The 14,338-nt window shown below is 43.4% G+C and overlaps 1 protein-coding gene across 1 annotated transcript in view; it reads right to left on the bottom strand.

The window, feature by feature from the left end:
* The window catches only part of REL (REL proto-oncogene, NF-kB subunit), a 30,523-nt gene extending 29,441 nt beyond the window's left edge, over positions 1 to 1,082 (bottom strand). Inside the window, exon 1 of the mRNA XM_054290238.1 lies at positions 1,011 to 1,082. Within this exon, the coding sequence (XP_054146213.1) occupies positions 1,011 to 1,017 (7 nt within the window). The 5' untranslated portion in view covers positions 1,018 to 1,082. The remainder of the gene's footprint in view (positions 1 to 1,010) is intronic.
* Between the last annotated feature and the right edge of the window lie 13,256 nt (positions 1,083 to 14,338).

Genomic DNA, 14,338 nt, shown 5'->3' on the forward strand with positions numbered 1-14,338 from the left:
GCCTTGTCACAGCACACCCCACCCAATTTAAGCAAAAGCAACTGGAACCGCAACACGATTTGATTTGGAAAAGCAGTCATCTACCTAGGGCTCCATAAACTGCACAAATTCTAACAGAGACCGAACAACGCTCGTGAACTTCCTCTTTACTATCGTGTTACATTACAAAACGGCAACTAAAAGAGAAAAAAAAAAAACAACCGACAAAAGCTAGCTAGTACCAGGAAGTTATAAACTTCCCCCGCTGAAAAAAATTCCTTATCTGGTTCCTAATTACACCGAAAATACATAAAGACACGAAGAAAAAAAAACAACCCGAAACTGCTCTCTCCTGCTTCATTGTTGCGAGTTTAAAATACATCATAACACTTAAAGCACAAGCCCAGCTGTTTTCTCCCCGCGTTGATAGCTGGCACACCTATACATTTATCAGGAGTGAAAGTTCATACCTTGCTAAGAGAGAACAGAACACACACTCATGTTTTGAAAAGCAGCTTTGCCTAGAGATACTCTTCGAATTAGTATAGCCAAGTTTCAAATTTAGGGGCTTTTTTTAACCCTAAGAAAGATACCAAACAGACGCCTCCCGAAACTCGGATGACAAACTCGGTTTCATTTAGCCTCTAGAAACTTAATTGTGCGTTTTGTTGTAATTACTCAGAGCAGGATCCCTTATCTGCATTACTTTTCATTTGTGCCATCACTATTTCTCATTCATTTGCATTCTCACAGCCGAGTTCCGATGTGAACGGGATCCCGATGACCACGACCCAACCTCTAAGCTTCTTGTCTCCATCCCAGACTGGGACCCGCGCGATTATTTAGCACCTAAACGCTCCCACCGCGCAATTTTAAGACCCATTTGGAACGGAACAGCCTTGTAAGAGCTCATCCGAACGCCGGTTCGGCCCCGCAGAGTAAACACCCGCCAAGAGATCCAGCGAGGGCGGGCGGGCAGCGCTCGGAGCCCCCCGCCCAGCCCGGCCCGGCCCGGCCCCGCCGCCGCTCACCGGCCATGCTGACAGCTCCGCTCCGGCCTCTCGCCGCGGGGCTCCGGCCCGGGCCCGCACGCCTCGCAGGGACACTGGCACGGCCGCGGCTGCCGGGCTCGCCGCCCTTTTCAGGGGGAATTTCCCGTGGGGCGGGCGGGCGGACGTGCGCGCTGGGCTGAGGGGCGGTGCGGGGCCGCCCCTCGCCCCGCCCCACCCCACAGCACCGGGACAGGAGCATCGGGCCCCGCGGCACCGGCAGGCCCCGCTCCGGGATGGAGCTCCGAGGGGACAGCAGCAGGCACGAGTCCGTGCTGCGGCCCTGCCCGGTAGCCAAAAGTACGAAGGAAAAGTTCAGCGCTCTGATTCCAGAGCAGGGCAGGTACAGCGAGAGCTGTTTCGTTCCGAGGGCATCGCCCCGACACCCCCGCTCTTCTGCTCCACCAGCCTCGAGACACCAAGCGTTCTCCTTATCCAGCTTTTTCTCGGTTCTATGGAGCCCGGTGGTCAGCCTAGAGAAAGAAAAGCTCCAGGCAAGACTGTACTGAAACCCTCCAACACCTTCCAAGCCCCCCATGGGGTTTATAAGGCGGACAAGGATAGACTTTTACCTTTTACCAAGGCCTGTAGCGACAGGGCAAGGAGGAATGGCTTTAAACTGGCAGAGGGCAGGGTTACGTTCGATACTGATAAGGAATTCTTTACTGTGAGGGTGGTGAGGCAGTGGAACAAGCCTAGCCAGACAAACTGGGGATGCCCCATCCTTGGAAGTGTTCTGGGCCAGGCTGGATGGAGCTTGGAGCAGCCTGGTCTAGGGGAAAATCTCCCTGCCCAAAGCAGGGGGTCAGAACGAGACAGGCTTTGAATGCCCCTTCCAGCCCCCTGTGATTCAATAACTAAGCTGTACATAACTAGGGACAGACCAAGATTGCAGCTAAGGTAAGAAATAATCACCAACGAGCCCATTCACTCACAATGATCAACTCTAAATCCACCAAAGCTTTGGAGCATCCCAGATCCTGCATCTTGACACAGCGAGGGGAAGCCAAGGAGCTGCACACTGGGAACAGCCCCATGTCTGGACCAGGTGGAGAGGTCAGCAACAAACAAACAAATCTGGAGGCAAGTCAAAAAACACCTGAAAAAAGAGGAACACAAAAGAACAGGAAGGCCACACCTAGCTGTGGTGTAAGGCTGCTTAGTTACCAATAAAATTTAAATTTCTTTTCTTAAATCTTTAATCTGGGAGTGGAATAAACTGTCCTGTGTGAAAATGTGGTTAAATCAATTAATACCCCTGAAAAAGAAAGATTTACAAAACGACAAGAAGAGCCTGAAAGAACACTCAAGTGAGGTATAGAATAGAACGAATAGGTTTTTGCTTTTTTCCCCCCACTATCCTATTTCTAAAGCTAAGGTTACAAATGAAGCACAGCTGAAAATGCTGTTCTATAATCTGCAAATTCATAGACCAATCCATGTAACTAAGCAGAAGAAGCTGCCAAATGCTTATTATTCTTCCTGCTCTGTAGTCCATCTCAACAAGACTTCTCTTTACAACCTTAGTTTTGCTCAGCTATCCTCATATTTCCTATAAACAAAAATTATCTTTCTCCACCCCACAAGCAAAATTTTCCTTATTAAAGATTCATGGTTTGTCACATGATAGGATTGTTGCACCCCGTCAAACTTATAACTGAAATTAGAGCAGAAGAATCCTAGGGAGAACACAGGATAATCAAAATGTCTGTGACATTAGCCTTAGATGATTGAAGAGAAGAAAAACTACATTATTCAGATGTTATAATAAAATAATTCTATTGCTGTGGGTTAGTTTCTTGCCAGAAGAATGTAATTTCTTATTTTCTTTCCCACAAAAAAGCAAAACAAAACAACACAAAAGATATAAACCAGCAATGCCCTAAAAGTATAACAAATTCAGACTGGACTTTTACATTTTCAGGGATTTCTTGGATCCCCTATGATTGATAATGTACAATAAAGCAGGTCTAATATTTTAAATCAAATTTAGACTTTACCTACACAAGCAAATGTGACCACAAAGCACAAACTGACAAAGAGACCACAAATAAAATTGTTCTGCTCTACAACAAAGGCAGCAAATAGGAAAAGTGCACAACCCGAATTCTCTGTGCCAAGTGCCCCATCCAAGCAATCAGCTCATCAACACCTCGTATTAGAAGATAATGCAGTTTTTAAATTGCTCACCTGGTGGGGGAAGTTTTGTACAAATCTTTATTCACAGGGCTGAACAGCCAGAGAAATGCTCTCAATTTGAGGGCATCCCTGCAGATCACAGGAGTGAGCTGGACAGGATTTTTAAAAGGAAAGGGGAGCAATTCCTGACAGATAGCTGAAGCTGTAGATGTGAGGTTTGAGTTTGGATGTGAACTTTAACTAAATCCTTTCCCTTACTTATCTTCAGGCTGATTTTCCAAATCTCTGATAGTAAAAACTGTGACAGCTAAGAAAGAATTTAGTTTCTCCCCTAAATACAGTTTATATCCCTGGTTCCCAGGTATTTCAGCCCATGACACTACTGAGTAAGCACAGACTGTGGCTCAGAAGAGAAGTATCCCCTGATTTCTTCAGAAGGAAAGTGTTAGTGTAGGGCACACAATCCAAACTGATGTGAAATTAAGGGCAGTATTCCAGGCAATACAAATACTGTGTTATGACTAAAACATAGTAAACATTCCCTACTTTTCCCCAGCTCTTTTGAACTCTCCCTCTTAGGGCCTGCAGGAACAGGCTACTCAAAGATAATTCTTAAAATTGCACGTTTGAAATTGGGGTGGTATCTCACAGACACAGCAGGGTCTTTGGTACAAACTGCTTCTTGATGTTATTTTAAAGAAAAAATACAAATGGCTTGCACTTATAGCATCCCAAAAGCTTTATCTCTCTTCCTTCAAATGAAAACGACTTGTGATTAAACAACCAACTATGTGAAGAGTTTAATAGTGTAAAATGTATGAGCTCCCATCATCAGAATACACAGACTAGATCTGGCTCAGGAGGATCCTGAACAAAGTGATTGGAGGAAGGACAGCATGAAAAGGAGATGTTTTCCTGATGGTTTTTCTCTAGCAGTAGCCATAAGCCAATGGCCAGGGAAAAGCACAACAGTGGGACAAAAGGAGCTTTTAGTCTAAAACCAGCACAGCTGTTTTTATAAAACATTCTATGGAAATTAAGAAGATTTCCCACGGAAAAGGCAAAAACCTAAGCAAATGAAGAGGCCTTACTCAAAGTTGAGCAAGCATGAGGACATTCCTCTATTCCTGACAGCCCTGTATGCAGCTCTGCTCTGCTGCTACTGGAATCCCTGGCCCAGGGATTATCCCGGGAGAGTGAGGTGAACTAGAGGATTGCAGTACAGCTTTGGCAATCACAGAAACCTCGTCAGCAGCTGCCACGAAGTGTAAGAACATGTCACAGCTTTGGGTATATGCAGATCTCTGCAGAAAGCAGGACGGAATTCCCCTCCTGCAGCATTGCATAACAAAAGCCAGGTGCTTCACTATTATTTTTGTCAGCTGACTTTGGCTATAGCCAGGGGCGAGATACCAGAATTCTTAGGCCAGTCTGATCCAGTGCTTCACTTCCTGTCTTCCAGTTAAAGCAAGAGTTTTAAGATCCCATTTCTCTCCACTTTTCAAGTCCAAAGACAAGTCCCACCCTCCTGCTTTTCACTGGCTGCTGCTCTAGCACAGTTAACACCTACATTGCTACACGAGTAAAACTCCCTGTTTAGGCAGGGAGCTCCAAGGGGCAGGCAAGGCTAGAGTGGAGGGATAAAAAGCCAGCACTAAAACCTCCTACAGCAGAGGGCTGAGTGTTTGACATGGTATTTGTCAAGCCTAGGAGGATGGCTCTTCAGTGGTGCTCAGCACAGGCATTGCCCAATGAAGCTGTGACAGGAGAGCAGCTCAGGCAAACCATTAAATCTTTTTTTCCTGTTCCCAGCTATCTGACTTAGATCAAAGATAAGGCCCTTGTCAATGGCCTGGTTAAGCAGACACTGAGGTACTTTCAGCATATGGCTCTCCTAATAAGGTACACCACCAGGAGCAAGAATAGTGTTCATAAAAATCATTCTCTTCTCTCCTTAAGGAACAAAGTTAAGTCCTGTTTTCTTGTCCACTCTATCTGAAGCCTCACCTACTGCCAGATTAGAAATTTCCACTCCTCTGTGCCTTAAGAAACGTTTTGCTGTTAGAAATATGTTTTTTAATCTCAAAGGCATCTTACTTAAACACTGTTAGACCTTTTGTGGTTATTGGTCCTGAGGAAGGCTCCAATGCAGAAGCCACACTCAAAAACTCATGGCTTCCAGATTAATGATAAACTCAAAGGTTGTTCAAGTCACTCTGCTGGAAGCGTTCCTGTGCCACACTTGAGTTTGTTTGACATTAGAACAATGCTACTGTGCCTCCCTCAAAACAGGGTGGAGAGAAAGGAAATGCTAATAGAGAAAGGTAGGTCTTGTGGATAAGGCACAAGGCTGTGATTCAGGAGACTGGAATTCGGCTCTTGGCAAGTCAGCCTTTCTACACTTAGGCAAGTTGTTTAATTTTCTAAGCCTCAATTTCCCCAATAAAAATCAGAGAAGATACTTCCTTGCTCCCACACTTCTGCCTTATTCACTCATGATGCAACTTCTTCAGGGGATGACAGCTCAGTACATGAAAGTGCCGAGCACAAAACAATGATAGTTAAATGAGCACTGGGGTAGTGCCAGAAAAGTGTCCCCCTGACAGATTCTCTTGTCAGAGTGTCCCCTCTCTGTCTCCATCCATCCAGGTAACTCACTCCTGTGCATTCCCACACTATTCCAAGCACTCCTTTGGAGACACAGGACCATGCATAACACCTACCTGCAGGAAACAAGATTATTGTGTTTTTTCTGCTGGCTCAGTTTCTCTGTTGGAGCCAGCTCCATGTGCAGTCAGAAATGGGCTGCCAGCAGGAAGGAATGTGGTGGCACCAAGGCCAGAACAAGTCTCTGGAAGACAAATCTGGGCAGAGGTGCCTGCTTCCTGACAGAGCGCTCACGTCATGGAACTGTAGCATAACACTGTATTTTTAGCCTGAGAAATTGATAAACCTCCCTGAAATGCCTAATTCACACTCCTCCTTTTCCAGAGTCAGTACTCAGAGCAGAACTTGTCAGACACTTTCTCCTCCGGCCCTCTCAAGCATTTCCTATTCCCTTGTACTCATTCCAGTGCTATAAACACATACCACAGTTTGGGAGTTGGGTTATTTAACAGAGAAAATTTTAAATGTTTGTTGGCAGGCAAAGAAAAAGATGGAGCAGTGTTTTCATTTTCCACTGTGCTACATAAAACACAGTAGCTGATTAGTGACCTCTGAAGTGGTCAATAAAACTGCAAATTCCTTCCTTGTGCCACAGTCAGGATTCACCTGATGCAGTAGAGCTGTAAGCAGAGGACTTTTAAAGAAGAGATGAGCTCAAGCTGAGCAGAAGGAGCAAAGTCAGCAGAAAACAACCTTTTTCTGCCCAGAATGATTTTATTCAAAACAGATTACCCCTATAAGCCAGATCACTGTGGTTGCTTTCAGGGGGAAGCCACAAAGCATAAGGAGGCAGAAGGAAGGATAGGAATTGTCCCTTTGGCAGCAGCAAGCTGTTAGAGTAGCTTAGTTTATAATGAAAACTGCATAAAAATACACAGGCAACGTATGCCTAAAGTAATTCTGCTGCTCCCCAGAACTCCAGCACACACCAGCCAGTCATCGTGCACTGGGGCCACTACAGAGGATAACAACCACTCATCCAGGCTTTTATTACAGGACTTCCCTTTTTCCTCAGGGCTCACAAGGAGTTTAAGCCTTTTAACATCACCTTGAGCTTCAGGAATCCCAGAAGACTGTATCCTCAGCCAGTAATCAGAATCAATTAGGCTGGAAAAGACCTTTGAGATCAGAATCCAATCTCTGACTGAAGGTTACCTTGTCGAGTAGATCATGGCAGTGAGTGCCACATGAAGTGTGGCACTTGAACACCTCCAAGGTTGGTGAATCCACCACCACCTCCCTCAGAAGCCTAATTCAGTATCTAATCACCCTTTCAGTGAAGGAATTCTTCATAATGCCCAACACGAACAGCCCCTGGCGCTGCCTAAACCTGTGTCCTGGGAGAAGAGCCCCACCTGGGTACATTTTCCTTTCAGGGAGCAGCAGAGTGACAAGGCCACCTGAAAAAGGTGAAAAAGGTACCTCGTTTCAGTACAGCCCCACCAGATACAGCTCCTCTTAATTTGAAGTCTCACACCTTGATTCTCACCCTCTAGCCCAATGACTCCTACAGCTCTGATTTGAGCAGTTAAAGGATTACACGCAGGAATGACAGAAAGTGACATCATTCTTCAGGCCAAAGGTAAACACATAACACCTTCTGGGACAAGTTTACACATCAAGTCCTCCTACAGATGCAAAGCAAACCTGCCGTTTGTAAATGAGCCATTACACACCTTATCTGGCGCTGCAAGAGCCCTTTCTCACAGATTGCCCGGGGCTGTGTGTCACAGGTGCCACCTCAGCATGCAAAGCCTTACCGGCAGCAGCTGGCCACAACAAACTCGGAGTGAGCCTCAATCAGGCTGCTCACCCGCTGCTGTCTGTGTCTGTGCATCCAGCTTGCTGCCATCCTGCAACAAAATAATTCACATTCATTAACGAGGCCTGTATCTTAGTAAGGCTACCTTTATTAGTGTGAGCTTTCTGAATGACAGGGTTGAAAGCCCTTGATTTCTCACCCAGAACAGTGATGAGTTTTGCTGTTTCATTGTCTTGTTCATTTGGCAGTTGATACATGACTTGTCAATTTTGCTTTTAGGACATGTGGGGAGAGTGTGACTTTGCTTTTGTAATCAATGTTGTGGTTAACCTCTCATACAAAAATGAGTTTGATAAATACTCATTCACCTGCACAGGATTTTCATTTGTGAGTCTTAATATTGTTGAAAATAGATGAAATCCAAACAACAGCCTCTGGGTTTTCAATCTGAAATACTGAGCCTTAGGTATGGTAAATGTGTCAGGCACCATGAGACTCAGAACATTTTCAGATGCCAAAAAAAAATACTCCATGTACCTTACTCACTGTGTGTAGGTAAAGAATACACATAGCAATTTGAATTTTTTTTTAATTAAAAAGAACAACAAGCCAAGAGGAAGACTACTTCTTCAAGAGATTCTTGTGCAATACAAATTTAAAAAAAAAAGGAACTGAACTGATTTTTTGCTCTGTGCAGTGGAAATAACAGCTCTAGACACAGCCTGTTGAATGGAAACACAGTAGACACCACAAGCTGCTTCTGGCAAGTACGTGCAGGAACCAGAGGAAGGAGAAGGCCTAACCCAAGAAAGAGCTGACAGAGAACAGCCAGTGGCCAGAAGGATTAATTAGGACAAGGGTCAGAGTTTAATGAAGGTTAATGTCATATATAAATCTGAATATAAAGAAAAGGCAACAGCTTCATGGAAAGGTTTCTTAACAGGCAGATGTAAAAAAGATAAATTCTTAAGGTCACAGATTTCTGATCAGTCTCCAACAAAACCCTGGGCTGCAGGTCAAGTCAGCAGTGCTGGAACTCAAACTGCTCAGTTCTCTGTTCCCAAAGGTGAGACAGGTACCTGCCACTAAACCTTCCACTGCACCAGCCCTGGGGATTCTAAGAGAAACATTACAGGCACCAGTATCAAAAGAGTAGAAAGTAAGGAATGGAGGGCATTCAGAATAAAGTCTCTGATTACAGCTCCACTGGCTTGACTGCTGCTTGTCACAGCAGCTTGTCCCTTCAGGGCCCTGATGCCATTGTCTCAGGGATGGTGAGTAACACCCTCGGCTCTGTAGTGTCTCAATAAAATGTCCCCTCCTGGTGACAAATTTCCTCACTGGGCACACAAATCCTGCTCCCCCACTGCTCCTGTACTCCTGGCTCAGTGCTTCTCCCAGAACAACGGGGTCAAGATTTACATGAGCAAAGCCGAGAGCTTTAGTCTCTGTGCACTATCTCCAGATCTCATCTCCAAGAAAAGGAGCCCAAGAGAGCTGATTGTGCCTTCTCCTGAGTTCCCATTAAAAGGAAACCTGCATAAACACCCATCTGTGTAACTGAAATTCAACTGAGACTGAGTTCCCACTGAATCTGAACAGCAGCTCTGTCCATATACATAATCATTTGCTTAAGAAAAAAAACCAGATAAAAAGCCAAATCTATAGGTCTAAAGAAGTCTGTTACTTTTTAAAAATAATACAGCTATTTCAGTTTTTCTTATCACCTTCTCTTACCCTGTAAAAGCAAAATCTTGAGAATTAACTAATCCAGATTTAACACCACTTCAAAGTTTTAGAGATACTAGAGACTCATAGTTCAGTGAGAGAGAAACCAAATCTGTTCCCAAAGGCAGGGATGCTGCAGAGAAGTGAATTCTGTAGCTGGCTGATTGCAGGAGATTCAGACATGGTAATAGCAGAGACACTTGCCTAAAGTAAAACTGCTACCACAGTTAATTAGTATTCATTATGCTCCACCCCCCATAAACAGCCTGCGGAGAGACTGCTGCAATTGTGAGATTGGTACAGAGACCTGATTCACATCTGGATACTTTCCCTGCCCCAAGTCTTTCCAGACCCACCAAGTGAGACTCCCAGGAAAAGCTGCTGCTGCTGCAAGGAAAGCTTTGATTCCAGCTTTCCTTAACTCCTCCTTTAATTCCAGCTTTCTTTTCCCCAGTGCTAGACACCTCTGAGATTCAGCTGGAAAGGGCACTGGGCCATCTTGTCTAGATTGTGCTTTTGCCAAGAAAGGTTGAACAGGATGATCCTGAGGTTCCTTTCCAAGACAGCATTCCATTCCATGACTGATGCTGTCTTGGCAATTGCTGGTGCTACCCTTTTTCACCATTTTCACCTGTTTATTTTGAAACTGCCAGGGCTTTGGGACAATTTGAGGAGAGATCTTTCATCCTGCCTCCACAGCACAGCAGGGTGGTCTAAGGCTACAGCTCCTCAGCTGCACAGCAACCCAACCCTCATGTGATACACTGATTTATTTTTGGGGTGCCTGAGCTCTCTTATGTTACTGCTCCTAATTCTCTTTTTCCTAATTCTCTTTGCCCAACAGTGGGCAATGTCTGTGCTCTTGGGGTGCTAAAACCTCATTAGGAAACAGATCTGAAATAATGACATTAAGGTAAAAATCCACATTGTTTAGCTGCTGGATTTTTTTTAACTAGAATTTATCTTAATTATATATGTTATTGTTTCTGCCTCCTGAATATGCATCTTTAAGTTTCAATGTCAACATAAATATGGTACAGCCATGCAATTACAGCACTTTTGCTTCTGCAAATATTCCCATGACCTACATCACAAAAAAACTCTGGCAGGTGACCCAGTTACTACAGACTTGGTCAGTTCAGGACTTCACACTTGCAACACGGTTAAAACCTTATTTGCAAAACAGCTCTGCTGTAACTGGTCAAGTGGAAACCATGTGACCTGACATGTTTTTAATTGCAATGCAGACAGGACTTTTAATTTACATAGCCTAGGACTAGCATAGACTTCTGTTCTGATGCCAGAGGACACCAGAAATGTAGGAAATTAAAAAAAAAGCAAGGCAGCCACTTGGATAATTTACCCAGACAATTACTGTCTCATCATTACCATCCCTGCTTAGAAGAATGTTTACCAATGCCCCTAGAAGAAGAATGGAAAAATAAAATTAAATATATAGCTGAATGGAACCACAGAATAAATTACATTTAGCAGAGCAATTACAGTTTCTCCCAGACTATATGCATTATGAACAGCCTATATTTGTGTGGTCAACAACCCTGCCTCATAAACACCCCTGTAATTAATTTGAAATAACAAAAACCAGGGATAAATAAACATGGTGTTCTTTTTGCTCCCTTTACCAGTGTTTGGCTCCTTACCTACAAGCAGGCAGTCCATTCACTGCAGCTGATGAAGCAGAACTCTCCAGCCAGGAAAGAAGAGAAGGACTCAAGTGTGCTGGGGATGAAGGTGGCAGCAAGAACCTCCTAAAATGATAAAACCCCAATTGATTGTGGCTTATAAAAACAATACAAAGCAATACATAGCAAGTAGCTACTGCTTAATTATAGTTACTAAAGGGTTTTTTTCTCCTCTCTTTAACAGCCATTTTATGCTCTAGCAACCCTGTCCACTTCTCTTTTGCAATATCCTCCCCTTCACAAGCCTCTAACCCACCATGCTTTCAGCTTTTGCACAAGTCACTGGCTGTCTTCCAGCCCAGAGCTCCCCACCACATGCACTGCTCTAGGAACAGATGTTTGGTGTCTTCGTGAACTCCTGGCCTGGGCTCAGGAAGATGGAGGGCAGCCACAGCTCTCTGTGGTTCCCTGTACAAGAGAAACTCCATCTTGGCTCATGATGTGCTCAAGCAGAGGCTGCCCAACAGCATTATTTGGGAATTTCAGAAAATTCACACTCCTAAACCTGCAAGAGGGAAGGGGTATGTGAACTTCTCTCAGCTGAGTGCTTTCTCAGCTTTATTTGGGGGGCTTTAAGAAATTAATGAAGCAATAGCACATTCTTGGTGCTCATTGTGCATCTTCACTGCGCTGGACAAGTTTGATTCCAGGAATAAGTTTATTAAATTTGAGATCAGGCAATAACACATTCTCAGTTAAGAGTCAAGAACCCAATCACACACCTCACTTTCAGACAATGCTTTCACTTGAGTTGACTGGAATTTTGAGTGATAGAAGTCCATGGCCCTAAAAACAGAACATTCCTGTAAGTACTGAAGTATTGTGAGGGGGATGCATTACAAAAACTTGCTGTGAACTCTGCCAGAAAGATCAGAAAGATATAGCAATATACCAGTTCACACATGTAACATTAATCATGTTTTTAAATAAATATGTACCCTTAGCATGCATTCCTTTTCTGGACATACTCCTTAGAAAATAAATCACCCTTTTTTTTTTATAGTTTTACTATCAAGAAGTATTGGGATTCCTCCTCACCACTCTCACTCACCCCCACAATATTAGGACATAAGAACTCACCTATGAGTACTTAATAAGGTGTTAATTTGCATCTGGCAGTCCTGTGGCACTGTGGGTTGTGCTAAAATTCTTGGTGAGACTTTTTTATGGAGAAACGAAAATAAGCAGGAAACAAATTTGTGATTTTTTAAATTGCTGTTGTTAGGAAGATAGTCTGAAAGGAAAAGTTGTTTAATTTGCAAGCTTATAAAAAAAGCAACAAGAAAGAATAGTGGGCTATCATGTGAATAGTGGGTTAAAAATCAACAGCTGACTAGAAATACAGAACCCTTAAAGCAGTCCTTAGGCAGATACAGTAACTTGTGCACTGGGAATCCCCACTGTGGGCATAGACAGCCTGACTAAAGAAAAAGGGTCTCACATTCAGGGAACTGGGCTTCAGTTTCTGGTCTTGGCCACAAAATTTCTGTCTGGCCCTTCATAAATGGTTAATCCCTACACCTTAGGTTGGTCTGCTAAAGGAGAAGGAAAGCCTTGGAAAAAAATGCATGATACTTAATTCCAAAACAATACAAATAAGGAACTTCTGGTGGGCACTCTGTCCAATTATTTTGGCTAAGAAGTCATCTTAAACATTGGTGTTAGTGGGATCCATTACTTAACAAATAGATTATCCCATGTTTGTCAACAAAACATCTTAAGAAGTAGTTGAAAACCAAAACAATCTAAGCTGAAGAAACAGTGGCTGAGAACAGACCGATGTTCTCATACAAGCAGGAGCTGATGAAATGTTGTGGTGTTGCTTAGAAGTCACTGAGACTGTGGTTGGTTTCTATTCTCTAGCCTTAAACTTTTCTGAGTAGTGGCTTTGCTTTTGTTTGACGTTTTCAGACCTTTGCACGAGGACAGCCAAAAGTGCAGCAGGGTTTCCCCACTGACATCACAGCCACTGAAATCAGGGGTGACCTTTAAGGCTGAACACAAGATTGGGGTTTGAACATACAAACCTCTGCTGGAGCTCCACAGCTGGGCTGCTGGACAATCCACCTCAGCTTACTTGTTACTGAAAGGTGAACCCAAAGCAACTCTAAATAGCCAGAGTCTAGAGAAAAGTGAGATATTACCTTCACTGAATTTTCCCCATCTGAAGTCACCACATGTATGAATGGGAGAGAAAATTAACATGCTGCTGCTGACTCATTTCTGGAAGAGGAATAGTATTTAGCAAACTGATTGATAACTTTACAGGCATGTACCAAACATTCACCCTGAATTACAGCAAAGTGAGCATCTCGGTACTTGCACAATTTACCATTTGGTGTAAGGCAGGATTTATCTAGTGGGTGAACAGAGGAACAGAAACAGGGGATTCCCTGGCCTTCTCATTGCTAGTACTTCACTGCTTGCAACACGGTCATTTTCCTCAAAATACGATTCCCAGGGGTATATTTTTGTCTCACTTGGTTGTAACTAAATTACTGCAGGCAATCACTCCACAGAAGATACTGTTTCCATGGCTTTCCAGCTGTTCCTGATTTGGTAAATGCTTTTAACAAAAGCTATACCAGGTTTCTTTACAGACCCCCCCAACATGTTATCCTGAATAGCAAGTAACATACAGAATTAATTAAAGACCTATAAAAACATTCAAAATGAGTGAAGAAAATTAACATATGCTGTACCATCTAGACAAAACCAAAAGTGAATGTGATGACCAGTTCCAAGTCATGCAAGAAACAGAGACTTTACTTTCAGAAATACAATTCAGAGCCAGCACCAGCTTTCAGTTTCCTGACAGCCTAATGCTTGTTTCATTTGAAAGAGCAGAAATGCAGAAGTGTAAAAGAGCTGGTATTTCTTTGGCTTAGTTATTAGAAATCTCTGTTGGATTGCTCATTATGACAGGTTTCTGCCTTTCTGCTTAAGGCTGTACATAATAAAAGGAAAGTTCAGTATCAAATAAATAAAAAGAAGAAAAGCAATCTAACAAAATCACAACAAACATTGTTCCAAAGCAGTGCTGAAGGCATTTAGCCAAGAATTACACATCAGTGATTCACAAAACCTCAGCTTTTCTTCCTTGCATGCATGCACTCAGAGTAGGTGGTATAACCTTTTGTCTGGCCAAGTGACCACACTTGAAAAACAGAGCAGAATTTAAACTGCAGGGATGAAAGAAATTCTAGCATGTTCTAGCTTTAGTACCTACTTGCTACAGCCTCTTATTTTTATCATATTATCATCAACATGCATTGTTGGTTATGGCTACTCAACACTTCCTATTTTAAGGC

Source organism: Melozone crissalis, unplaced genomic scaffold (genome assembly GCF_028551555.1).
Source record: "Melozone crissalis strain CALT ecotype California unplaced genomic scaffold, PUWL_Pcris_2 ptg000081l_1, whole genome shotgun sequence".
Lineage (NCBI taxonomy): Eukaryota > Metazoa > Chordata > Aves > Passeriformes > Passerellidae > Melozone > Melozone crissalis.